The sequence below is a fragment of the Eptatretus burgeri genome, chromosome 17 (assembly GCF_056783735.1).
Source record: "Eptatretus burgeri isolate ZD-2024b chromosome 17, Ebu_testis_v1, whole genome shotgun sequence".
NCBI lineage: Eukaryota > Metazoa > Chordata > Myxini > Myxiniformes > Myxinidae > Eptatretus > Eptatretus burgeri.
Window position 1 is genome coordinate 55941636 of NC_140977.1, and position 27554 is coordinate 55969189.

Consider the following 27554-nt stretch of genomic DNA (forward strand, 5'->3'; position numbering starts at 1 on the left):
CACAACTTTTTGAGATATCATGCTATATAATGTTTTTGGCCCAAATCTCTCAATGGTGAAGAATCACAAAAGAAAAAAAAAACATCTTCAATTTTGATCTTCACCACAATTCAATCAATTTGTCCTTGTCACACACCCAACTTGTCCACCAAGTTTCATCCAAATCCGTCCACAACCTTTTGAGATATCCTGTTGACAGACAAACAGACAGACAGACAGGGTGAAAACAACATCAATACACTTTCAGCGGTGGAGCTAATAACAGACTCACCAACCAATATACTTGGAAATCTTCGATTTTGCAAGTAACAAACAACTTTCACAATGCATAGTAAGTACAGAGAACAATTTAGACTCTTCAGTGAAGTAGAAACTTGACTCACAGTAAACTCCTCATTCTTTTGGACTTCAACTGCACCATCGTCTCCTGGGTAATGCTGAAAAGGTTGGAAACCCTGCGTAGGGGATAGACCAACAGAGTCGGAGATCTCTGCAGAAGGGCTGTCTGTAAAAACACACAAACCACACAACTTCACCTTAAAGAAACGTCTCACCCAACCCGATCAAAATCATGTGCACACCACCGATTCACACATCACATCTCAACCACACCTTCTACTTCCCCTCGGATGTCACACAGCATCATCTCATTGACAAAATCTCCAAGGGACGAATAGGAAGAGCTGGAATCGCCATCCTCATCATCACTGTTACAACTGCTGCAAATAAAAGAATAAATGTGGAATATCAGCTTAAAACATTTAAAAAGAAAAGACATCTTGGGAAGTGATGAACATCACAAAGGAAATCAAGCAAAGGCAAAATGTGTTTCATTCCCTGGAAAAAAAAATTCCTTCTCAACAAAAACTTCATCCAATCAAACGCATTGCCCAGAGACCAACCCCCACACCTCATTCATTTTGAATACCTGTGTGCAGGTGAGGCAGGCTGTGCTGGGGGAGCGTGCAAGGCAAATGCAAGAGGCCAGCGAGGCGCGCACACCGAGTAATGCACAGACTGCAGGCGGTGCGCATACCACTTCGGCTTATCTCCAATGATGGCAGGATCAAACACACCTTCCACGTACAAACGTAATTATAAACAACAATCATAGACGAAATGAATTTTCAACAATCATGGCTGCTGCACAAACAAGAAGAGTAACAACTACCTTCGTGCACTCGTTGAAAGGAGAAGTTGTTGGGAGTGAGTATCCACTCCGCGTAGTACTCAACAGCTTGAGTGTGTGCAAGCGCACGTGTAAAGGGACCGGCCTGGGGACGCGAGGCAAGAAATGCGGCCGCCTGAAAAGCCACCACGGGCCGGGGGTACAGCCGAAGGGTGCGAGTGTGCTCGGTAAACCCGCCCAACACGTTGGGTGAATTTAGGAAGCGAATGAGAGCCACTCTGGGTCAGGAAACGAGAAGATAATAAATAATTAGGAATAGAACTGAGAACGGGATCATCGCATGCCCACTCAACCAGAAAAGGGGCAATTTTTTTTCACCTGACACTCAGATTTTGCTTGAAAAATTCACCTGGGAGTTTTTCAAACACTCTGAGTTCACAAATACAAGTCATCCTCTTCCTCTTTTTTTCTCTTTTATTTCCCCTTCAACCTGTGACCTGGCAAAGGTCAACCTAAAGTGAAAAATATACCATGAACAGAAAAGATCAATCACCCTCGGCTCTAATTAGATGCTCCAACCAGGAACCCCAAACTCACTTTTGGCAAGTTTCAAGACAATGGGGTAAGTGATGAGTCTTATTTGAACTTCATCCCAACTTTTTACCCTGACGGGGATGCAGATCCTAAAATGTAAGTATTTCTGTAAAAACCTTTAGGACCAATCTTCCGGTCTGGCAGATTTGGTAGAATTCAATATGGTCTGGCACCCTGCCCTGCTCACCAAACTCTCTTCCTATGGTATCCAAGGCAATCTCCACTCATGGCTCACAGACTTCCTCTCCTGTCGCAGCCAACATGTGACCCTTAATCGAGTTCTCTCATCCCCTCTTCCTGTCCATGCTCAAGTTCCTCAAGGCAGTGTTCTGCGCCCTGTTCTTTTTGCAGTTTTCATCAATGATCTCTCTGAAAAATCCTCTTCATCTCTTTGCTGATGACTCTACCCTTTGCTGTACGAGCTGTCATCCCTCAGATCAGCAAACAGCAGCATCTTCATTCTCTGCAGACCTGGATAAAATCACAAGCTGGTCCAACACGTTGAACAGTCTTTCAATCCTGACAAATCTCACACTCTCACTATGTCTCTCTGAAAAGAACGTCTGGACACCCCCCCACACCCCACCCCTCTACTTTCTTAACAATCCTCTTGAAGAAGTCCTTTCTTTCAAGCTTCTGGATCTCAATATCTGCCATGATCTTTCCTAGAAAAGCCACATTTCCAAGCTGCCCTCCAAAGCCAGTCGCCGAATCGGGCATCCTCCGTCGTGCAAAGTCTTTCCTTGGTACACCTGAGCTCCTGACTACATACAAAGCTTTCCTCCGCAGCCTGATGGAGTAATGCTCTCCCCTCTGGGCTGGTGCTCCTGTCTCTCACCTTTCTCGGCTTGAAATCTTAATCTCACCTTTCTCGGCTTCACGCTGTGGAAACCAAGGCATTTAGGATCATTGGTATCTCCCACGATAAGGCTGAGTCTTTGGGTCTCCCACTCTCTAACCACAGGCAGGTCGGTGGTCTTTCTGTCTTCATTAGTCTCCTTTCTGGCCTCGCCCACCCTGCTCTGTCTGAGATATGTCTCCCCCCCCCCCATATTTCCACAGGGCGCTCAAGGTCCATCAGCAACCCCCTTCTGGTAAAACTGCCAAAATCAAGAATCGCTGCTCACCTTCGCTCTTTCATTCCTGTTTTCCCACCTCTGGAACAAACTCACACCCTCTTCAATCCCACTCTTCCCTCCAAGTCTTCAAAACAGCTGTTCACACTACCATGTATCATTCCCCATCCAAAACCATGGTCTATTCTACCCCCCGCTAATCCACCCCAAACCCACCTCCTTCAAATTGCTTGCTTTCTTTCCTGAAAGTCCCTGTCATGTAAGGACCTTAAAGGTCCCCTGACACGCAAAAGTACTGAAATTTCATTTATACATGTCCTATAGGAGTTTTTCATCGTGATTTCAGATCTGACAATGTTTTTTCACAATACTCATTCTGTAAAATGTAAAATTTAAAAAACAAACCTCTTCGGGAACGCCCCTAAAAATTCTCTTGAAAGGGGCGTAACCCACATGACATCAACTACAGGATTACAAAGGCTACACGTAAATTACTCGGGTTGGTGGTCTACGTGATTCTATTGGCTTTCTGTGTTTCCACATTTGATTGGTCGACTCAATCGCTTCGTTCACTTCTCCTTTCAAAAAAATCGAACATTTGGTTTTGAATAATGGATGGCATGGACTTTGATTTGTCTGGTAACGACAGTGAGTGTGAGAGAAATGAAGGATTTTGGTCTGAATAACATGGAGAATTGTCGGATAACGTGGTCGCGGGAGGTGAAGTTCAGGCAGCTGGAAATGAAATACGGCCTTACCAGTTCGAGCCCGAAGCAGGACAAGCAGAGGAAAATGGCGATGAAATTCCCGGAGTTCATGATGATCGGGAGGACATCGAAGGAAGACTCGGAAATAACAACTGGTTAGACTAAATCCTATTCGTAATTCAATCATGTAAATTCGACTTGCATACTGCTCGATATCAGAAATATTTTAGTGAGGTGACGTGACCAGCACAGCGCAGCAGACATGTTGCTCCGCGGCGAATTAATCACAAGCAAGGCCGGCGCATGTCATCGGCCGTATCTCTCCGCACATAAAACGAAGCAATCTCGCTGTCCGGATACGATGAAAACTTGTGTGCAGAATACACCTTGTGACACAATTGTCTCGAGTAGTCCGATAAATCTGACGTTCTGTTGCATTTTTATTTATTTTATTCCTACTGTTGTCATGTAGCACCAGGAGAAAACAATAAGCCTGGTGTTGGCTTGGTGGTGAGGGTGGCGGCTTGGGATCCTAGGGTCCCGAGTTCAAGCCTCGTTGGCCGCTGAATTAAAATACACCAGGAGGTTGACTCAGCCTGTCATCCTTCCGGGATCAGTAAAATGAGCACCCATGTACTGGTAAGGAGGACACTGCATCAGCGGCATAGCCGCGTCCCAACCAATGATGCAACCAGCAGCCACAGGCTGCAACAGAGAGATAGAGAGATAGAGAGATAGAGAGAGAGTAGAAAACAATGAAGAAAAGAGAATAATAAAAGAAAGCTACAGCACGTCAGATTTATCGGCCTAGTCGGACGGACGACGGATGTATCGGACTAATCTAGACCAGTGTTTCTCAACCAGGGTTCCGCAAGTGGTCGCTAGGGGTTCCGCGAGAAACAGTAATAAATAGGCTAATGTATTTTTGAGTAGTTTTTGTTTGATTTAATATTCGTAATTTTACTATACACGTACGGCATATTGTTGGAAACTCCTTGGTTATTATAATAGAGGCTTCAACCTCTTATATATTTTACAACTATAACAACCATAGGGAATGTATTTAACGATGAATATATGGCGCCAGTGTGAAACCACCCTCACTGGTTAAGGCCCTGTCACACCTTGACGATTTAGCCAGCGTATGCCTGACGCATGCAAAATTTGGCTAAAACGCTGTCACACGTCGAATACGCTATGGGTAAGTTTGTATACGTTAAGAGCACGCTTGCATACGTCATAGTACGCTGGCTTTTTTTTCATAGTACGCTGGCATAGGTCGTAGCATGCCGAGGTGTAACACAAATTTTCCATGCTTGAAATTTTTCGACGTATGCCAGCGTATGACTCACACATTCCGCATACGCTTGGCCATAAGTTGTAGTATAGACACGTTACGCGATCGTTGACACACGTAGACACTTGTTACTTGTAAGTTACTCATCAGTCGAAACACGTCGAGGTAATGTTTAGCATACCCGAAACTTATTTCCAACCTATGAGTAACGTGTTGTAGGCACGTTACGCGATCGTCGACACACGTTACTTGCACGTTACTCATAAGTCGAAACACGTCAAGGTAATGGTTAGCGTCAGTGTTCCAGACTCCCTGGTTTTTTTTTTTTTGGTTTTTTATCTTGCCAAAACGAAGTTTTTGCAAGATATGTTAGTCAGCTTGTATGCTTTTTTTTTTTTTTTTTTTGTTACTTACGAAATCTAAAGATTTCGTAAGTATATTGATGACTTCCGTTTCTGTCTGTTTGTTTGTTTGTTTGTTTGTTTGTTTGTAGGCACGATAACTCGAGAACGGAAGAAGCTACCAATGTCAAATTACACCACGTGATTCAGGAGGGTGATGGCTGGTGCTGATTAGATTTTGGTCAAAATCGGTCAACGGTCAAGGTCACAGTGAAGTCAAACATTCGATTTTTGATGGGTTGGTACAGAATCATCGTAGAAACTTCTGGTTTGCGTCGCTACCTTCTCTAGAGACAGGTTTTATTAGACAAGGTCAGAGGTCAAGTTGACGATTTCGGAAGTACCAGTCTATGACTGATTGTTTGTTTGTCTGTAATCACATATCGATCACTCTGCAGATCACACTTATCATTGGAAATTTTTGTAACTTCGCATATCAGAGGCCTATAGAGGTCCCTTTCAGTGCATAAAATTTTCAAGGTCAAGGTCAAAGGTCTTGTCACTTTGTCGCAAATCAGGGGAGTCGACGAAACCCTTATTTTTTGAGTAATTTTGATCGGATCGTCTTCAAACGTCATGGGAATATAGTCCATGGTCTGGCGCTCAGCTGATTCATTTTTGGTGGTGATCGGCCTTGACCTTCATGGTTAGCGCCTGAGGTCAAGCATTTGACCCCAAGGTCAAATTTTCAAGTTTTAGGAACCATATCGTGTAGCACCTCAAAATGAACACCTCGATGAGTGCTTTCTAGATATGTCAAGCTTGAGACATTATGATGTCATTTGGTGACGTTATGAGGCAAACGCATATTTTTCATGGTTACTCTGTAGAACGATTCTCATCGGAATCTCTCGTAGGCAGATATTCCTCAAGGAGTCGCTCCTGGTAGATAGCAGCTCTGTTCACCTCAGTGTGACCTTAAAGAAGTCACACGTGGTCACCTTTTGGCAAGATACGGGTCTTTTTTCTTCGGTATGACGGTGATGTTGGCAATTCGATTTCTAGTGCGGTTATAATATAATATAATTAATAGGCTGCTGCTCAACGATTTAAATCATACCGCACTCGAAATCGAAGTGTCAACATCACCGTCATACCGAAGAAAAAAGACCCATATCTTGCCAAAAGGTGACCACGTGTGACTTCTTTAAGGTCACACTGAGGTGAACAGAGCTGCTATCCACCAGGAGCGACTCCTTGAGGAATATCTGCCTATGAGAGATTCCGATGAGAATCGTTCTACAGAGTAACCATGAAAAATATGAGTTTGCCTCATAACATCACCAAATGACGTCATAATTTCTCAAGCTTGACATATCGAGAAAGCACTCATCGAGGTGTTCAATTTGAGGTATTACACGATATGGTACCTAAGATTTCAAAATTTGACCTTGAGGTCAAAAACTTTTGACCTCCAGCGCTAACCATAAAGGTCAAGGCCGATCGCCACCAAAAATGAATCAGCTGAGCGCCAGACCATGAACTATATTCCCATGAAGTTTGAAGACGATCCGATCAAAATTACTCAAAAAATAAGGGTTTCGTCGACTCCCTAATTTGCGACAAAGTGACCTTGACCTTTGACCTTGACCTTGAAAATTTTATGCGCTGAAAGGGACCTCTATAGGACTCTGATATGCGAAGTTACAAAAATTTCCAATGATAACTGTGCTCTGCAGAGTGATCGATACGTGATTACAGACAAAAACAAACAAAAAAAAACTTACAAGCTGACTAACATGTCTTGCAAAAACTTTGTTTTGGCAAGATAAAAACAAAAAAAAAAAACAGGGAGTCTGGAACACTGACGCTAACCATTACCTCGACGTGTTTTGACTTATGAGTAACGTACAAGTAACGTGTGTCTGTGTGTCAACGATCGCGTAGCGTGCCTACAACTTATGCCAGCGTATGCGGAACGTGTGTCATACGTCGAGTACGTCGAGAAATTTTCAACATGCTGAAAATTTCTCGACGTACTCGCGTATACAAAACTGAAAAATAATATAAATTTCAGAGTTGTTAAAAAAGGCCCTTTTCAGGGAACAATTAATGGGTGAGCAACTGCAGCTGTTCTGCAGCAATGGAAGTAAATTAAGCCTTGAAAGTTGATGCAAACATTTTCCTACAGATGTCCCAACTTTTGTTGATTAGTTACAAACCCTCTGTCTGTGTAAAAGCAGTGTTGGAACAGACTGGTTGCTGCACCCTCTGAAGCATTATTTGGACAATATTGCACTGTAGGTAGTAGTAAACTAGTATATTGCTATCATAATGGCAAGAAAAAGACAATTAACAAAGGAAGACAGACAGACCATTATAACCCTTGAAAGTGTAGGTCTTTCCTTTAGAGAAATTGCAAATGAGCCAAGGTGTCAGTGAGTACAGTTTCCTACACCAAAAGGCACTTGTAAACTGGAGGAAACTCTGACAGGAAGAAGTCTGGGAGACCCAAAGCCACAACACAATCAGAAGACAAGTTTCTGAGAGTTGACAGCTTGCATGATAGGCGGCTCACAGGACAGCAGCTTCAAGCACAGCTTAACACTGCTCGAAGTAAGGAAGTCTCAGTTTCAACTGTGAAGAGAAGACTTCGAGCTGCAGGTTTGACAGGTTGAGTGGCAGTAAGAAAGCCATTGCTAAAATGGCAAAATAAGAAAAAGAGGCTTGCCTGGGCCATGAAGCACCACCAGTGGACTACTGAATACTGGAAGAAGGTCTTATGGACCGATTAATCAAAATTTGAAATTTTCGGTTCATCACGCAGGGTTTTTGTACGCCTCGAATCGGCAAAAGTATGGTTCTTCAGTGTGTGAAACCAGCTATCAAACATGGAGGAGGAAGCGTGATGATCTAGGGCTCTTTTGCTGGATCCAGAGTCGGCGACTTGCACAGAATGACTGGCACCCTGAACCAAAAGGACCACCACAGCATTTTGTAGCGCCATGCAATACCCTCTGGTCTACGTCAAGTTGGTCAGGGGTTCATCCTACAGCAAGATAACGACCCAAAACGTACCTCCAGGCGATGTGAGAACTACCTTAGAATAAAAGAACAAGATGGTCGGTTTCAAATCATGGAATGGCCAGCACAGTCTCCAGACTTAAACCCCATTGAGCTGCTTTGGGATGAACTGGACAGAAGGGTGAAAGCAAAGCAACCTACAAGTGCAACACATTTGTGGGAACTTCTGCAACAGTGTTGGGAAGAACTTTCCCAAAAATATTTGATTTCCATTGTAGAAAGAATGCCATGAGTATGTTCGGCTGTTATATCTGCAAAGGGTGGCTACTTTGATGAGTCAAAATTTTAGATTAAATTTTGTTCAATAAAACGATTCCATGATTTCCTTTTTATCTGCAATTGTTTATTAACCTCCGTCATCGAAGATCGGAGGTTACTGTTTTCATCCCTTTCTGTTTGTTTGTTTGTTTGTGAACAGTATTGCGGAAAAACTCCTCGACGGATTGCGACGAAACTTGGTGGGGGATTAGGTATGGTCCAAGGACCATGCCATTAGATTTTGGACTAGGTCCAAAATCCAATATGGCCGCTACGGCGGCCATTTTGAAAAAATATTTGAATTTTTTTTTTTTTGCATTTCTACATGTTTTAAGTGATTTCGAACCTCCCCCCCCCAAAAAAAAAATGTTGGAGCAAAGAACTATAACTGTCAGCACTGTTGATGTCATATTTAATGAATAAGATACAAGGTTCACTTGAGTGACTCAGCAGTATTGGCGGCGGAGGTTTTGCACTCTACCGAGTACTCCCCCTCTAGTTTGTTCTCTGCTTTAATTTCAGAGTACATTGAAACATTAAACTGCTTAAATTTCAGCAAAAACTGGAATAATGGGGGTGTTCTAAAACTTTTGACCGGTAGTGTACTTGTCATAAGGAGTAAGATTTTTTTGTTCGATTCCAGTAGGAGAACCATGGTAATTTATTTATTTATTTTAATCAGGTTGCAGTTTTTAAAATGCAAGTAGGTGAGGTGTTATTCGTTTCAAATTTCATCGTATCAAAAAAAATCTCGGTTCCACACCCAAGTTCATAACCCCTCAGCTCCAATCAAGTGCCCCTGGAAGCACACAATATCACTTTTTATTCTAGATCTAACCACAGACAATGAAAAATTGAAGATAAATGCCAGTTCGGTTAGGACCATGTGGTACTTTAACCTCACCAACATGACAATAAGCAATGCTTGAATGTATAACAAATGGAACTTCAAACATCTAAAAATCCACAGATACCAAAATATTTTGCTCGATTCCTGCAGAGCTCACCATAATCTATCCAAAATATATTTGGCCAATTTATTGTAGCCTACCTCCTCTCCCCACACTTCCCAAATGAGTTATTTTGGTCTAAACTAGGTAAAAAAAAAAAAAAAAATTTATTTCAGAAGGGTTCATGATCTGTGGGGAGACCTGAAACCATGTGTTTCAAAAAATTTGGAAGACTGGTCCCTAAGATTTTTACAGCAATACTAACATTTTAGGATCTACATCCATATGAGGTAAAGGGTTGAGATGAAGTTCAAAGAAGACTCATCAATTACACCTTGTCTGAAAACTTGCCTAAAATGAGTTTAGTGCTGCTATTTTTCTCTCAAAACTCTCATTCATTACGAGTTGAACAGGGTGCTACACATGATTGTTTAATCTACATTGAGGCCAGAATTATTTTTCTGGTCAAGGACACTTTTTCCATTTCCAGTTAACTTTTTTCAGGTCACAGGTCAAAGGGGTGAGGGGGGGGAATAACTACCATTTTTGAACTCCACAGACATGAAAACCCCCAGATGAAATATTCCAGCAAAATCTGAGAGGGCTGGGTGACGGACGGCTTCAGTTGAGTTGGTATGGAATGACCCAACAAAATTATACCCTGTGGGAAAAGGTTTGCAACATTTCACCTTGTAGCTACGTCCACGCTGTCGATGTCATTGCCGTAGATGAAAGGGTTAAACTCCTTGCTCGAGGTGGCTCCCTCATCTCGGCCACCTCGGCCTCCAGTAAGACCCAGCAACGGGACCTCCAGCCCCTCAGGAAGACGGTCCAGGTTTGGTATTGGCTGCGCGTTCAAGCTCATGCTAACCAAGGCCTAAGAGAAAGATTATCCAGAAAACTCTCAGGAACCTGGAAAAAGAAATAACAAGAAACCTCTTCATGACAGCAATTGCTTGCTTTCACCAAAGTGAGATTCAGGCCATTCCATTGTTCTGCATCAGACACTTTGTGCAAACAACGACAGAGGATAACTCTTGATGTGTTTACATTCTGATAAAAAAATTAATTTTAAAATAAATAAATCTAAAGTTGCCTGTTAACTGCAAAGCGAGCCAAACTCACGTGCAATTGCAAATAAATTTTGAAAGGGAAGCGAGCGGGGAAACAAACTAACCAGCCAAAAAGGTCTCAGAATTCAACGGCTAATTAAGGATAATAAATAAATAAAACAATTCAAGGGCTGTGTTAAGAACAGACAGAACACTTCAACCCCTACAACCGTGCCATTTACGTCACGTGTGCCAATTAAACCGGAAACATTCTCCGTAAAGTTATTTGCAATCAAAAAACAAAAACAAAAACAAAAAAAACAAGAGAAATAACCAAAATAAATGTTTTGCTTTCTAACAAGGCAACTGCTTCTCCAATTCCACAGCAGCCAAAGGAAAAGGGAGCTGGAAGGATAACCTCCGCAGGCAAGGAGTCGGCAGGAAGCTGGGTGTCAGCCATTGAAAGAAATCACACCCTGGCTATGGTCATGTAAATCAGCAGCAGATCAGCTGAGCACAGTCACAAGCGAAAGCCTCTTGGGCAGCATAACAGATGACAATAGGTGGAGTCATTGCCATGACAATTATCAGCATCTCCATGTCAAGCAAGTCATTCTCATGCAAAGAAGGAAATAAGCAGTATGGGAGAGACCAGGCAGTATGAAGATGAGATGCAAGAGGAAATTTGAAAGTTTGTGAAAGAAGGTGGAAGGTGTGCTCAATCATCCGTTTTCAATGGCGGTCCGGTACCAGCCTGTTTGCACCGCAAAAGCCAATCAAGCGCCTCACACCAATCAGAATGCAAGAAAGTAGTGACAAACCTGCTCAATCTGGCCTGTGATTTGAGGTAAATGCTTGTGGCAAATCTGGAAAACCCAATGAGTTAAAAATATACTGCACTGTATGTATAAAAAGTAGGTCTTTTGAAAGCCTGCAAAACATCTACGACATCATTTATAAAGTTACTTTATCCATGTTATTGTCTTGATTTCAGGTCAGGTCAGGTATGGGAGCATGCGCCGGAGCAGCGCGTCGCTGCTGCGTCCACTTTCTGCCGGTACTCCAGGGGCCTCCGGCTGGCCATCCCCCAGGCAGATGCCTGGCCCATCCTCATCTACTTGAGATGCTGATCAACCTGCTGCAACCACGAGGCACGTGGTCGGCCCATTGGCCTCATCCAATCACAAGGCTTCCTCGCTGAGAAAATCTGGTGAGCAGGATCTCTCATTTGACACTCTCTCAGCAACTGCTCGTTGGACACAAAGTCCGACCAGCAATAGCCAAGGACTCTCCAAAGAGACCTGGTACCAAAGTAATTAAGTCCCGTCTCAGATCCCTGGTCAGAATCCAAGTCTCACACCAATAGAGCAAGACTGGAAGCACCAAGGACCTGAAGACTCGGACTTTTGACGTCCTACATAGGTACCGACAGCAACACCACCCCATGATCCAGTGAATCCATGACTCCCCTGGCCCAGCCCAGATGTCCATTGACCTCTGGCTCACAACCAGCAGAGACATGAATATCAATGCCAAGGAAAGTGAATCTCTCAGTGACCTCAACATCCTCACCACAAACAGGTACAGACAGGATAGCAGCATCCAATATGTCAGTCAAAGCCTGGATCTCAGTTTTTACCCAAGAAACCCGCATTCCCAGCGGTTCAGACTCCTCATTCAGCATGTCGAGGGCCTCCAAAAGGATACCAGGAGTCTCTGCAAAAATGAATGCATCGTCTGTGAAATCTAGGTCAGAGATCTTGACATTCCTAAATGATGCACCTCAGCTTAAGCACTCTGACATCCTCCCCAGAATCCAGTCCATACAAGTGCTGAAAAGTGTGGGGGGCAGTAGACACCCCTGACGAACTCCAGCAACAAATGGAAATAAGTCGGAGATAGTATCACCACATCTCACAGCACTCTCAGTTCCAGCGTATAATTCAGACATCAAATTGATCAGTTTGGTGGCACGCCACGAAGACCAAGAAACTTCCAGAGGACATCCCGATTCACTGAATCAAAAGCTTTACAGAGATCAACATAGGCTGCAAGCATCCCCTGCCGAAACTCTCATCTGCATTTGGTGAGAGCATAAGAGCAAGGATACGGCCAATCGTTGACCTCTTTGGTGTAAAGCCTGACTGCTCTGGATGCTGGTGCTCAAGCAGATGGTAGCGAACCCCCATCAAGAATTATCCGAGCAAAGACCTTACCCGGCACTGAGAGCAGCATCACCCCTCGGTAGTTGTTGCAGTCCTGGCGATCACCCTTCCCTTTCCAGAGAGGGACAACAAGGTCCCTCTTCCAGTCAGTTGGGATGATGCCTGTGTTCCAGGCAGAGCACAGAACTGCATGCAATGACACGAGTATAGCATTTTCACCAGCCTTGAGAAGTTCAGCATGGATGTCACAGATCCCAGGACTTTACCCCATTTCAGCCGCTTCACTACAGCCTGTGTTTCCGCAAACGAAGGTTGATCACAGTCGATTGGAGGGTCAGCAATAGGGATAGTAACACCCCTGACATCCAACTCAACAGCTGGTGGATCAGCCTGGTACAGCCGCTCAAAGTAAATGGCCCAGCGGGCCTACACTTCGGACTCCTCTGTCAAGAGCCCACCACCCTCCGCTCTAACTGTAGTGCACCGAGGGACGGTCTTGGAGGAACACAATGCGCGAATTCCCCTGCCAGCAGGAAGAGAATCACTTGATCACAAGCGATTCTCTACCCCCTCACAGAGTCCTCACATCGGCCTCCTTGTCCACCCTTAGAGCACAGTTTTACACCGCATCTCCCTGAACAACTCAGCTCTGCCATTAAGCCTGGCCCTGCGACTTTGGTCAATGGTATCCTGTGTCCCTTGAGATACAAAATTTTTCTTCATCCTATGGTGCGTTCCAAGACATCGATGGGCAACATCAACGACAGTGGTCTTGAAGGCACTCCACAACTCTTCAGGATTCCCCAAAGCACCCAGATCCCCCAAATCTCCACTCAGCCTGTTCGCAAACTCCTCAGCTACCCTCACATCCCTGAGCTTGCCAACATCCAGCCGAGGCTAGGATGGTCCCATTCTCCTGGATTTAAGGTGCAACTTAAGAGTTGCTACAACAAGCCGGTGGTCAGTATTGAGGGACTGAGCACTCCAGTACTCTCAAGTCCCAAATAAGCATGGGGGTCTGAATAAGCATGTAGGGTGGAACATTTTCCAAATTTGAATAAGAGTAGAGGGTGGAATAAGCGTGTCGGGTGGAAAATCCAAAAAAGTCTAATAAGCGTGCAGGTCCGAATAGGAGGGCAGGGTGGAAAAACCAGAAATGTGACAAATATAGAACATGTATTTTTTTTGTTCAAATACATACATTACATCAGGACGACACATCTCTCGACGGGACAACATTGTTACCCTCCACGCTCGCCGGTGTAAATATGACCTGAGGGTGGCAAGAACAATTTTTTAATAAGCGTGTAGACCCGAATAGAGGCCGTGTCGGGGGGGATTTTCACCTCAAAAAAAAGTGTGCATGCACGCTTATTCGGAACTTGAGAGTTGACCCTGTCATTCTGGATCATTCTCCAGCGACCATCAACGAGTACATGGTCAATGTCCTTTGCCACACCACCAGCGTTGGAATACAAACTCCAGTGATGACACTGTGGGTGCTAAAACCATGAACTCGCCACCCTCAGTCCATTACTTTTTGCAAAGTCAAGGAACTTTGTGCTCTTCTGGTTCACAGTTCTCGACCCATGGGGACCAACACATGTCTCATAACCATCCCTATCATTTCCAGTTGATACATTGAAATCCCCCAAGACATGAGGAGTATCTCGCCTGGGGCACTGATCAAACACAGACTCGAGTGTGGCATAGAATGCATCCTTCAGGGTGAGATAACTTTCCTCAGTCGGAGTATATCCAGAGACCAGGGAAACAGCACCCAACGAGTGATGAATCCTTCATCGCATAATGCACTCGATGACCGGCGTTAGCTCAATAATTATCAATGGTGTCAGCTTAGTGGACACAGCTACAGCAACTCCTTGGGCATGGTAACCATTAGAGCGACCAGACCAATAGTGGATGTAACCACACGCCATGATCTTGCCACTATCCGGTCTCCGAACCTCAGAGTGCTGCAATACCCATCTTCAAACGCTTGAGCTCAGATGACAACAGAGACAGGAGATCATCGTCATTTACAGATAGGAAATTCCAGGCACCTACTCAAAGGGACCGCCTCAGGTTAACCCAAGGAGACAGTCGTTTGGTGGACGACACCTCAGCACCACTCCACCACACACCACCACAATCTGACCCTGGAGGTTTACCGTGTGGTTTTACTCCCATAATCAAGGAATGGGGGTCCCGAAGGCTTTGCCCTATCCCGTCATCCGGTGAGTTGCCCTGCAGAGGGCAGAAGCACAGGAGGTACTCCCACAGAGTGGGTTTTCAGATTTCTTTACATTTGTGGGTTTTTCGGAATGAAGTGTTTTCGGGTGGCCGGAGTGCAAATCCTGCCATAAACATCCTCAGACAAAAATGTTTTAGGGTGGCCGGAGTGCAAATCCTGCCACCAACCTCCTCAGACAAAAAAAAAAAATAACCCAATGGCAGGAGGACGTCCGCAGACACTGCTGAGCACGAGAAATGGATGGCCGCTGGCTCACAAGGAGCTCCTCCACCCTTTGACAGGTTTTGTTTTTATTCCTACTGGGTGTCCATATCTATACACCCTCATCACCAGAAAACCTGGTGGAGGAGACGGTTTAGTCGCCGACAACCTGACTATGAAATAGGTTAGTTCAGGTTTACATGATACCTGCAGCAAGTCACATATCTAATCTGGCCTGACCTCACAATATCCTGTTCGTACAAAGTGGAAAATGCTAGACAAGGCACAAATTACAAAGTTTGCATTGCTGCCAAACAATGACATAGGTACACCACTGTTACCAATTCCTCAACAGGCAAAAACTGCATGTACTATTACTACAATGGATCTTGTTAACTTAACTCGCGTAGCACAAAGTGGGATTAACCAATTGATTCACTCTATCAGTCTTCTGTTTCTATAAATGGAGGAACAAGTTAACTTCAATTTAATTATATATTTTGAACACTGTAGAACACAAATCAGAAACAATAACTTGCTGTTTATCAGTGCTTTGGCTCTGAACGTGGCAAATTCAACGGAATCTCTTCCCAATTGCACATATGTGCAGAGAGGAGTAAGGAATTTTTTTATCCCGCCCCCCGGAGGGAGGGAGCGGGATATTGTAATCGTCCGGTTTGTTTGTCTGTTTGTTTGTCTGTCTGTTAGCAACTTTACGGCAAAACGGCTTTAGCAAACACTATCAAATTTAATCCACAGGTGGGCAATGAACCTTGGATGACCCCATTAACTTTTGGGTCCAATTGGATCAAAGGTCAAGGTCAAGGTCATGAAAAGATCAAAATCGTTTTTTGCTCATAACTTCATCAAAAATGATATAATTTACTTCAAACTAAGCTTATAGTGAACCTTATTCTATTTGTCACTTATAATCCTACCCACTCCTATAGTGAAAAATGCAAATTTGTGAATATCGGTAGGGTCCGAAGTTTTGGGGGTGATGGTCATCGGTCAAAATTACATATTTTCCATTGAAACTAAAACAAGGTTACAAAAATACAACTTTACGAGAGAACGGCTGGCTCAAACACTGTCAAATTGTATTCACAGGTGGGTAATGAACCTCGGACGGCCCCATTAACTTGTGGGTCCAATTAGGTCAAAGGTCAAGGTCACGAAAAGGTCAAAATCGTTTTTCGCTCATAACTTCGTCCAAAATGGTTTAATTGACTTCAAACCAAGACTAAAATATTCCTTATAATCAACATTCAGGTTAAGGATGTATCTAATTTAAATTTGATCCCCAAATTAACTTTATGCCTTAAATGGGCAGGATTTGTTGTGCCTGGCACTTGTTATTTTTATTTTTTTTTTTACTGTCTGTCTGTCAAACAAAATTGAAAATTATTCCAAAATGGAAACATACTGTTTTTAAGGATGTCATTAAGGACACAAACAACAGGCACAAATAACTAATATGTTCTGAACAAGGTGGTGCAAGAGATGCTCATCAATGATGGTAAACTTCCAAATTAATGTTTTGTTTTGTATTCCAAGACCTTTAAAATCTTGATCTTATTTCAATTGAATTATATACTTGAACATTGTAGAAAACAAATTGCCTTCTTACTGCTTCCAAAAACCTTCAGTTTTGCAGTACTTGGGGCAAAATATTACGCTATTCACACCATCTCGATCAATCACATTTGCCGCTTGCACTCTCAGCGTTGGGGAATATCAAGATTCCGATAAAATGGTGGCTCAGAGAATGTAGATCATTCTCATAAATGCAAAGAAAGAATTTAAAAGACCCTTCCCATGTCCTTTTTCCTCAAGACTGCAATGGGTAAGGTGTTGTATGAACTCTCGTTCATTTTTAATCACCGAGGGTTTTTGTAAAACCCGAAGGTACATTAAATAAAAGGTTTAATGACAATAGAAATAATAAAATCAAGGATGTGGGAACAAATCCAAATCTTTCTGCATACTTCATCATTGCTTTGAGCTTTAAAAATCCAAACTAAGCTCAAAAACAAGAGATCACAAAAGAAATAAAGATGATGAAACAAAGTATTTTTACAGGGTCAAAGAAAGAAAATAAATAAATAAATAAATGTGGGTGAGTTTAGAAGAGAAAATAAAATAAAATAAAAGATCAAAAAGAGCAAATGAAGAATCAAGTCAGAGGAGAGCCAAAGAATGATTGACAAAAGGTAAAGAAATGGCAAGAGTGGGAATGCAGAGCAGCAGCAGCAGCAGTGTACCTGCATACCAAGGCTCTCCAGAGCCTGGGAGAAGAGGAAGATGTAGGAGAGAAAGGAGGGAATGAGACACAATGAGAGGAAAGCGAGAGTGCATTTACACCATACGTCCGGTGGCCGACAAGGCAAAGCCCGCAAACCTCACCCGTTCAAGACCACTGAGGCCTAGCGAGAAATGGCCACATGAGTATGTTCGACTTAAAGGGACGTATGGAAAACTCAAATTAAAACATGGCAGTCGGATGAAGGCTTGTGAAAAGTTAAATGGTGAATGGGAGGATTTGACAAAAACTGGTGCATCCTGTGTATCGTTTTGACTCGCAAACCTACTGCACGGTATCCAAAACAATAAAAACTCAAACGTCACTCGGTAGAGTGCACACCTCCGCCAGGCTGAAGGGTTTACGTTTTGTATAATACCGATAGGCCGGATCTGCTGACCTGAACCACAATCTAAATTGTCTTCTTCTTGTCACTTAACCAACTCATAAACCAAGTTTTGTCATAATCCATCCACAACTTTTTGAGATATGGTACTGTACATCGTTTTGGCCCCATCTCTCAAGGGTGAAGAATCACTTATAAAAATTAAATAATTCTTGGATCCGGGTCCAGATTCGGATCTTCACCAAAATAGAATCAGTTCGTCCTTGTCACACACTGAACCTGTCCACAACTTTTTGAGATGAGAAAAGTTAATCAATCAAACTCAAACAGCTCAAAGGAACCCCTCAAGCTATCGCACAATGTGTTTCCGGCGCTACAGTCCACACGGCCCAGGAGTCATCCTTTCCCAATGTCAATTTGAATAGGCTGGCTCACTGAACATACACTGTAAATTGGGAGGGGGGCGAATGGGGTTAAGAGGGGAGAAAGGGGAGTATGAGTATAAAGGCACAAGCATGCACACACGCACTAGAAAAGATAAAATCACATCAAAAGTGGGTTTTCAAAAACTGACAAACAGTGAATTATCATCTGATGAGAAGTAAAAGGTTTCACGTCGCTTCCTTACACGACAAAGGGAACGGAGATTTGGCAGCAAATGCAACTTCAAGATAATCCACCTTGAAATATCCATTCCAAACAGATTTATAGAAATGCATATTTGTCACAAAGGTAGAATGAACAACATTTGTATAATCATATGAAATGAGGTGAAGGTGTGAAGTTGGACGAGTGGTCCTACCTGTTTCAAGTGCGTTTTCAGCTGTGTTGCTTCTGGTTCGGACAAGGAAATCGATTCCGAGTTATGAGAAGGAGGAACAACCTGGAGAAAAAACGATGGAGCACTCCGATTCGACCGAAACCCATGCAACCCATCGGCACTACAGAAACTTCAGAAGCACCTTCGAGCTCATCTTCTGAAACAAAAAGACTGGTCAATCTACCATCCCTACCAAGAAGAAAAAGAAGCCCGTTTCCAATAAAAGCACCACAAAAGCGTTAAGACTTATAAAAGCACAAGGCCAATGAAAGTCCAAATTTAATTGCTATCACTTTGTAAAACAGCAAAAAGGGTCAATTAATATTAAAAAGAAAAAAAAAAATTAAAAGTAATTCAACACAAATACAGAAGGTAACATTACTATATGACTACATCACCTAACAAAGAGTTGGTGAATACAAAAAAAGGAGCCCCAAAATAAATAAATAACCCTCAGTTTCATGTGTGGATTTGGAGTCCAGGAATGCGTACTCCAGTGCATGGTTATTCGACTAATGCGTGGTGAACAGGTGCTCAATGGATGTCATCAGCAGGAACGTTTGGATTAGTGGTCAATAGAAATGTGTTCGATGAATCTAATACCCGACTTGTATCCAGGTCAACTAGCCAAACATCATCTGGTAGAACGAAGTCAATTTTGTAGAGGAAGAAAGATGCGGGAACCCCAATGATGTATGGGGTCGGAGCCAGGAGCAGCTGAAAAGATAATGCAATCCATTAGCCCATGAAACCATCACCCCCCCCCCCTTCCAGCAACAGCACAATCACCACTCCTGACCACCACCAACCACCCTAATCACACAACCATAAGATTTATTGCTTTGATTAGTTCATCACCTGCTCTGCAGCTGCCATGCAGGTTGGCAGGAGAGGAATAACAGGAAACATGTACTCGAGAGGATACAACATGGCCACAAAAGCCATAACGCTCATGGAGAGGGCATTGTAATCACGGGACTGGAAAATCACCTGCAGAACAACTTGTGATCAACAGCAACTGCAGAGAAACTTCAAACAACTTCATTAACATTAAAAGTGAAAGCTTACATCACAATAAGGTTAAGGATAAAATAACAAAATCTCTCTGTCTGTCTGTCTGTCTGTCTGTCTGTCTGTCTCTCTCTCCAAACCATAAAGTGGCCCTTTTGAGGTATCTTTTTTCCGGCTAACCAGGTTTTCAATGGCAGACAAGATCACAAGGAAATTAGACACAGGTGGAGGCCCTTCAGCCCATCATGCCTGCACCACATCAACACCACACCAATTTAACAACACCAGATCAAAATAGGAAAACCCAAAAAATATTTTGGTGTAGATTTTTTTATTTCAGTTTTATTTTTTCTTTCCAGGTGAGGAGGCATGTGGGCTTGATAAAAAAAAAACACACATCAACCACCCATTGATGAGACCCCCACCAACACGACTCTACAAATGCACACAATCACCCATCAATGCTCAAGCAACCTAAAAGTCCTGCCAACATCCCCATACCCCTCCAGCTCCATAACTTCCAGGTGTCTAATTCTAATTCCAATTTAAACTTAGACTGTTTCTGCTGCCACTCCCTTCCCAGGGAGACCATTCCATGCATTAACGACTCTCTGAGTAAAAGTCCCCTGCCTCACTCCCGTTTTAACTCTCAGATTATGGCCCTTGGTCTGATGATCTATTCTGTTGAATAATTCATCTGAACTTATTTTATCTCTACCTTTCATTATCTTAAACATCTCCATCATATCTCCCCGTAACCACCTCCTTTCTAGTGTATAAAGCCCCGTCTCCTTCAGCCGCTCCTCATAGGTGAGTGTACCTAGGCAAGGAATCAATCTAGTAGCCCTGCGCTGAACTCTCTATGTGGCAGCTATGTCCTTCCTAAGTTGTGGTGACCAGAACTTCACACAATATTCTAGATGTGGCCCTCACTAAATTCCTGTGCAATGTTAATACCACCTCTTTTGATTTATTAATGATCCCCCTCCGAATAGAGCCTAAAACCCTATTTGCTTTAACTCTCACTGCCTGGCACTGTGCTGCCTGCTTACCTCCCACATCTATTACCATCGCCAGATCCTTCTCCTGTGTGACACGCTCCAAAATTACCCCTTACATCATGTAATCTCTATTTTCATTGTTCTTCCCATCCCCAACACCTTACACTTGCTCAGGTTAAATTACATCTGCCAATCTTTTGCCCAATCTATGTAAGTATCACTACTTTCCTGTATGTGATCACCACCCCCTCTGCTATCCACCTTACCTCCAAGCTTTGTCACAGGGAAATTTGGAAAGCTTACTCTTTACCCCACTATCCAAATCATTGATGTAAATAATGAATAGTAATGGTCCGAGTACTGATCCCTGCGATACCACACCACTTATATCCTCCCACTCAAAGCCACTCTTTGCTTCCCATCACCAAGCCAGTTTGCAATCCAATTAGCTACCTGACCAGCCACTCCACAATCCCTCACCTTCACCAACAACCTCTGATGTGGTACCTTATCAAATGCCTTCTTAAAGTCTAGATATACCATGTTCACTGACTTTCCCTCATCCACCCAATCAGAAACTGCTTCATAGAACTCTAAAAGATTTGGTAGACAGGAACTAACTTTGGTAAACCCATGCTGACTACCTTTAATTAGTTTGTATTTATTTAAATGGTTTCTCATCTGGTCCTTAATTCATGTCTTCAACACCTTCCCCACAACCGAAGCAAAACTAACAGGTCTATAGTTTCCCAATTCTTCTCTGGATCCTTTCTTAAATAATGGTGTTACATTTGCTACTCTCCAATCCTCCAGTACCTGTCCTGACTCCAGTGAGCTTTTGAAAATATCCGTTCACATCTCGCTGACCTGCTCAGCCACTTCCCTCAATACTCTGAGGTTGCATTTTAATAAAGCTGAAGCAAAATAACTGTTTAATAAGCCTGCCATCTCACTTTCCACAACAACCACTTTCCCGGTGGTATTCCTAAATGGGCCCACACTGGTCCCAACCTGTTCTTTTCCCCTGATATGCTCAAACAAGTAAAAATAATAACAGTAAAAAAATAAAAAGCGACATAAAATGTCATAGCCCCTTTTGTTTTAATAATTTTGCTGTCTGGAGTAAAACGGCTATCCCATTTATTTATGCACAACTAAAATGGCCACCAGTCTCCCAGTCGGTCATCTTTGATCAGATCGCAAAATAAAGTGAGGTACAAGTGCATGCTATTGTGTACTATGCTTGTGCCAAGTTTGAACAAAATCGGACCATGCATGTCAGAGAAATGGATGAGGACATGTTCGACACCAGGTTTTTGGGGGTTTTTACTTACGAAATCTTTATATTGATGACTTCCGTCATGTGTTTGTGTGTTTGTGTGTTTGTGTGTTTGTGTGTTTGTGTGTTTGTGTGTTTGTGTGTTTGTGTGTTTGTGTGTTTGTGTGTTTGTGTGTTTGTGTGTTTGTGTGTTTGTGTGTTTGTACGCACGATAACTCGAGAACGGAAGAAGCTACCAATGTCAAATTACTCCACGTGATTCAGGAGGGTGATGGCTAGCGCTGATTAGATTTTGGTCAAAATCAGTCAAAGGTCAAGGTCACAGTGAGGTCAAACATCCAAAACATGATAACTCGAGAACGGAAGAAGCTACCAATGTCAAATTACACCGATGTATCACACCGGTACACCTAGTAGCCTTCTAATCCTGTCCTCCAGTAATTCTCCTCCTTAAATCAGGATTTCGTAGTGGGAGGGGATGTATTGACCAGATATTTGCCCTTCGTAACATTATAGAACAGTGCACAGAATGGCAGAGACAGATATACATCAACTTTGTTGATTTCGAGAAAGCATTTGACAGCATCCACCGAGACAGCCTCTGGGACATACTACAAATGTATAGGATCCCACAGCACATAATCAAAGTGATTAAGAGCTTTGACGCCAACTTCTCCTTTAGAGTGGGGAACAGTAACCACACATTCCAGGTGAAGACAGGAGTCAGACAAGGGTGTGTGATGTCGGCGCTACTCTTCAATATTGCTATTGACTATTGACTGGGTGATGCGTCAGCCAACCGAAGACCAAGCAAAAGGAATACGATGGACCCTCTTCTCAGCATTGGAAGATCTTGATTTTGCTGATGACTTGGCTCTGGTCTCCCACACTCACAAGCACATGCAGGAAAAACATCCCATCTCAGTGACTTTGCACAACAAAGTGGCCTGAAGATAAACCAGAAAAATCTGAAGTAATGACACTAAGCATCAAAAATCCCTTGCCAATCCAAGTGAATGGAAACGATCTTCCAATAACTGAGGAGTTCACTTATCTTGGTAGCACAGTCAGATACGATGTCGGAGCACACAATGACATCAAGCACGGGCTAAACAAGGCTAGGAATGTTTTCAGAATGCTAAACCATATATGGAGATCCCAGCAATACAGCACCAAGACTAAGCTGAAGTTATACCAGAGCTGTATCCTCTCCACCCTCTTATATGGCTCGGAATGCTGGAGAATGACAGTAAGCGACATCAATCAGCTGTCAGTCTTCCATACTAATAACCTGAGAAGAATCCTTTGAATATTTTGGCCAAACACCATATCCAACCAAAATCTCCTTGCTCAATGCCAACAAGAGCATGGACACCATCATCATGAGAAGGCACTGGAACTGGATTGGCCATATACTGAGAAGAGAACCACACAGCATCCCAAGAATAGCCCTGCACTGGACACAAGAAGGGAAAAGGAAAAGAGGGAGACTCAAAACCACTTGGCGTCGAACTGTAGAGGAGGAAATGAAAACTATTGACCTGACCTGGGGTAGTGTCCAGAAGCTCGCCCAGAACAGACAGGAGTGGAAGACCTTCCTTGCTGCCCTACATGCCAGGAGACATAATGGGAAGTAAGTAAATAAGTTAAATCATGCCTCACTCACTGCACAGACATCGTACTCATCGACATCTACTTTGGCCTTGAGCTCTGTCCTCTTATTATTTAAACTCCTGGCATTGGTATAGAATATATTTAACTTTTCCCTTCCTGAAATTCTATTTTCTTGCCTGGCCATACTCATCACAATTACATCATCAGTTCCTTCCTTTATAGTTTCCGCACCCTCCGCTGACCTTAAAAAAAGCCTGAATTCCTTCCTCAATTCCCACTGCAAACCTTGCTGCCTCCTTTCTATTTAACACACGGCCATCATTCCGGAAACACTCCCTTCGTCCCCTAAATGATTCCCACTGCTTCTTAAATGTAAAACCTTCCTCCCTACACCATTCTTCCAGCCGTTGGTTGACATTTATCACTCTGCTCATAATTTCTGTCTTCGGAGAATGTAACCCTCATCTTGGGAGGATCCGAGAAAACATAACGTGACAACCCTTTGCTTTCAGCCACTTCCCCAATGACCTGTATCTATTTTTCAAAACCTCAGAGTAAACTTTCCCTAAATCATTCGCTCCGAGGTGTACCACAACCAACTTCTTCCTACCTTGACCGGATATGATGCCGTTTACCCTTCCTTCAATGTCTCCAACTCCTGCTCCTTCAAAACTGCACAGATCTCAATGTCTACAATCCTTCCTGCAGAATGAAGAATCTACATATTTAATAATCTCATCACCTACAAAAACTCATATACCTCATTCCTCCCAATCTCTATTGCTGCACATTCATCACTGCCTGTACTCACTGCACCACCACCACCACCACCACCACCACCACTGCAACACCACCACTTCCAATATCCTCAGCAACCTCACTCTAGAACCGTAACCAACTATTAACTACAAATTTCTCAAATTATCTACCCGTTCCTTCAAACTAGTCATAACTATATTCAAGTGGGTTATTTCCTCACACTTCCTACAACAGTGAGTACCCTCCCGCTTCCCCTATTCTTGATGTGGCCCACATTGAGCATCTATCACATTTTATGAACTCTCTTCCTTTCTCCTTCACTCTCTATATATACCCTTTTTCACCAAAATATTCCCAAGGCCCCAACTGACTTAAATGCTAAACTTAAACACTCGGCCTCACCCTCCTTCTTCCAATAAGCTAACACAAATACCAACTAAAACTGTGAAAACACGACACCTTTATAAATACAATTCCACAGCACTAGAAGCCTGGTGTTGGCTTAGTGGTTAGGGTGGCTGGCTTAGGATCTTCGGGTCCTGAACTTGAGCCCCGTTGGCTGCTGAATTAACACCACGTGGAGTTGACTCAATCTGTCATCCTTCTGAGGTCGGCAAAATGAGTACCAGCAAACTACACAAGAAGAGAACAGCTCTGGCACAGCATCAACGGCACAGCTGCACTTCCAAGAAATGATCACTATCCCAGAAGCCAAGCTGTCATACGCAAGAACAGAACAGAGCAGACAGCCCCAGACACAAATCACGATAACAAAATATGAAAATCACAAAAAACACTCGTCTCGTTCTGGTAAAGGAGCTTACACAGCCTCGTGTGAACACTAGGAAGTAATGTCCTGGCTAGGTAAGATGTCTTACTTGTACAATGTTCGGCCTACTTGGAATTGAGAGATAAGTGTCGCCTAATGATTACAAATGCAATCAGATGGTTTATTGACAAGAAGAGGAGCAAGTTGGAGGATATGTCAGAGGAGATTGAGAAAGGAAGGTACTTTCGAGGAAGTGGGGGGGGGGGTAGTGGTCAAGAAGTACCACTGTTTATGATTATGTAATATATAGATGACCCCTTAAGAAATTGGTTAATTAGCATCCATATTATACTCCAATGCAACCAGTTAGCAGTGGGCCATTTAGCCAAGCAAACATGCTGCATTCCAAACAAGGCATTGACATGATAAAAGCAAAGGCCATACCTGTGCACGCCTTTATCCATATGTTTGTTTCCCACAAAATAAACGTAACAAGTACCAAAACATCTTACGACTTACCTTACTTTCCAGAAGGATGCAGGAAAGGGCTCGCAGGCAAACATCCACACCCAACAACTCAAGTGGGAGGTGCAGAGGAAAATCTACAAGTGCAAGGCGCGAAGGATCAGGAAGAGCAAAGGTAAGTGGAGGCTGAATGTCAGAGGGCACGACCTCCACATCCAGACGGGTGCGTCCCGGCACCGGGACAGGCGCGAGGAGCAAACGGCGTGTCCAGGCCTCAACCTCAGCGAGTTCTTGTACAGGAGCAGAAGTTTCACTCGGGGGTACAAGGCCCAAGAAGAGTAGCCATGCCAGCTCCCTGCAGTGTGACACAATGCCAAATTAGCATACCTTAGCATAGGTGAACATATTGCATTTAATCACACAAGGTCCCACAACACTGTCACAAGTTGATCGCTACTAACAGATGTGTATGGAAGCTGCATCACACTACATGACTGCATCACCTTTGTCATTTCAGGCAATACGTACAAAAATCCAAAACTCGTGGTCACCTGTGAGAATCTTTGGCAGGCCCACCCACGGCCATGCGCTCACCGCACCCCTCCACTAGTCGCTTGAGCAAGTACAAGCACTCACGAAATGTAGAGAAAAATGCGTAATGGCTGATTATACACAAAGAAGTGAGGGAGCCATTCCTGGAGCGCATGCTCCGTCGGTGACGCAGTCCCTCTTTGAGATCCTCCACACCCTCAGCACATTCGCCTGCCACATTTTTGGCGAATTCTCCATCAGGTATGCAAGAAGGTAAGGTCGAAGGTTTAGACCCAGCATGCTCTTTGACTCGACTCTGTTGTGAAAAAGTGGTAGAGGCAGAAAATTCACGATGTGGTCGATTTTGGTCAATTCAAACGTCATAATCGCAGGTTATGGTACTCAATGCAAAGGTAATAAGTTTCAAGATTTGGAGTCAAAGTATTTTTTTACTACTTAAATAAATGAAATTTTAAAAAAACAAAAAACATCCGATAGAGCCTACCATGCGTGTGATCATGCCTACCTCTTACCCCCAAAAAGTCCAGCAATACACCACCGCAGGTTACCCCACGTCAGAACCATACATTCAAGTTTTGAATTTAATTTGATAAATTCTTCACCAAATCACAACAAACAAAAGGCTCATTGGTACTGCAGCTGCTCTGCATTCGGTCATCCCAATACTCAAGTGAAAGCCAGAAAGGCACGACCTTTTTGACCCCAAAAAAGGACAACAGGCTTGCCAAAAGTTAAATCAATTTCGAGGTTTCACTTAAACTTTCAACATGATATCCCTCCCCAACAAAAATAAATCATTCCACAACAACTCATCCACTTGGTCCCCCCTTTGCTGCTATAACAGCCTCCACTCTTCTGAGAAAGCTTTCCACTCGATGTTGGAACATTGCAGTGTAGTACAGTCAAAATGTCAGATGACCTCCCACAAATTGCAACAAAAGCAAACTCAACAGATTTTGATTCCTAGATATCTCAGTGACAGAAAAAAAAGTCCTAAGGGATCCTCCTGGGGGAAAAGTCCTGAAATCATGGAAATCCAATATGGCCGCTACCCGGCTTCGGGGAAAATGAGAAAATTGTAAAGATCGATATTTTAACATGTAAATATATGTTTTTCTGCATTCTAATTGTTTCTAGTTATGGTCAGTATATTGGTATACAAGAATAATTATAAAAAAGTGAAATTTATTGAGGGTAAAATAAAAAAATTATAGCTTTTTTGTCCAAAAATTTCAATTTTTTGTCCCGAACAAAAAAAATATTTACCCGATACTGATTTTGGCTCCTGGACCAAAAAATAACAAATGTTGAAGACACAAGATGAAATCAAGTCTATGGCAATACAATATAATTATGTAAATCATTGAAACATGACAAAATTCACAATTCCACTCGGGGCAATCACATCTGTCTGACGAAGGTTTCGAAATGAAAATTAAAATTCGCTTTAAACTCAGAAACTACATCCATTATAAACTTACTTTACATGTTGAGAAAAATCAAGCTTATTAAAGTTAGAATTCGACAA

The 27554-nt window shown here is 43.1% G+C and overlaps 1 protein-coding gene across 11 annotated transcripts in view; it reads right to left on the reverse strand.

Annotated features, from left to right (window-relative positions):
* MADD (MAP kinase activating death domain) overlaps positions 1 to 27554 on the reverse strand; it is a 140499-nt gene that overhangs the window by 79096 nt on the left and 33849 nt on the right. For 6 of the 11 annotated variants that reach the window (XM_085861113.1, XM_085861119.1, XM_085861120.1 and 3 more), the window contains 11 exons: positions 26026 to 26321; positions 25529 to 25829; positions 19435 to 19566; positions 19180 to 19293; positions 18559 to 18639; positions 17373 to 17396; positions 10126 to 10313; positions 1172 to 1407; positions 929 to 1076; positions 613 to 719; positions 384 to 505 (listed from right to left, as the gene is read on the reverse strand). In XM_085861113.1, coding sequence (XP_085717239.1) covers positions 384 to 505; positions 613 to 719; positions 929 to 1076; positions 1172 to 1407; positions 10126 to 10313; positions 17373 to 17396; positions 18559 to 18639; positions 19180 to 19293; positions 19435 to 19566; positions 25529 to 25829; positions 26026 to 26321 — 1749 coding nt within the window. The remainder of the gene's footprint in view (positions 1 to 383; positions 506 to 612; positions 720 to 928; positions 1077 to 1171; positions 1408 to 10125; positions 10314 to 17372; positions 17397 to 18558; positions 18640 to 19179; positions 19294 to 19434; positions 19567 to 25528; positions 25830 to 26025; positions 26322 to 27554) is intronic. The other 5 variants (XM_085861118.1, XM_085861123.1, XM_085861124.1 and 2 more) reach the window with 3 other exon arrangements.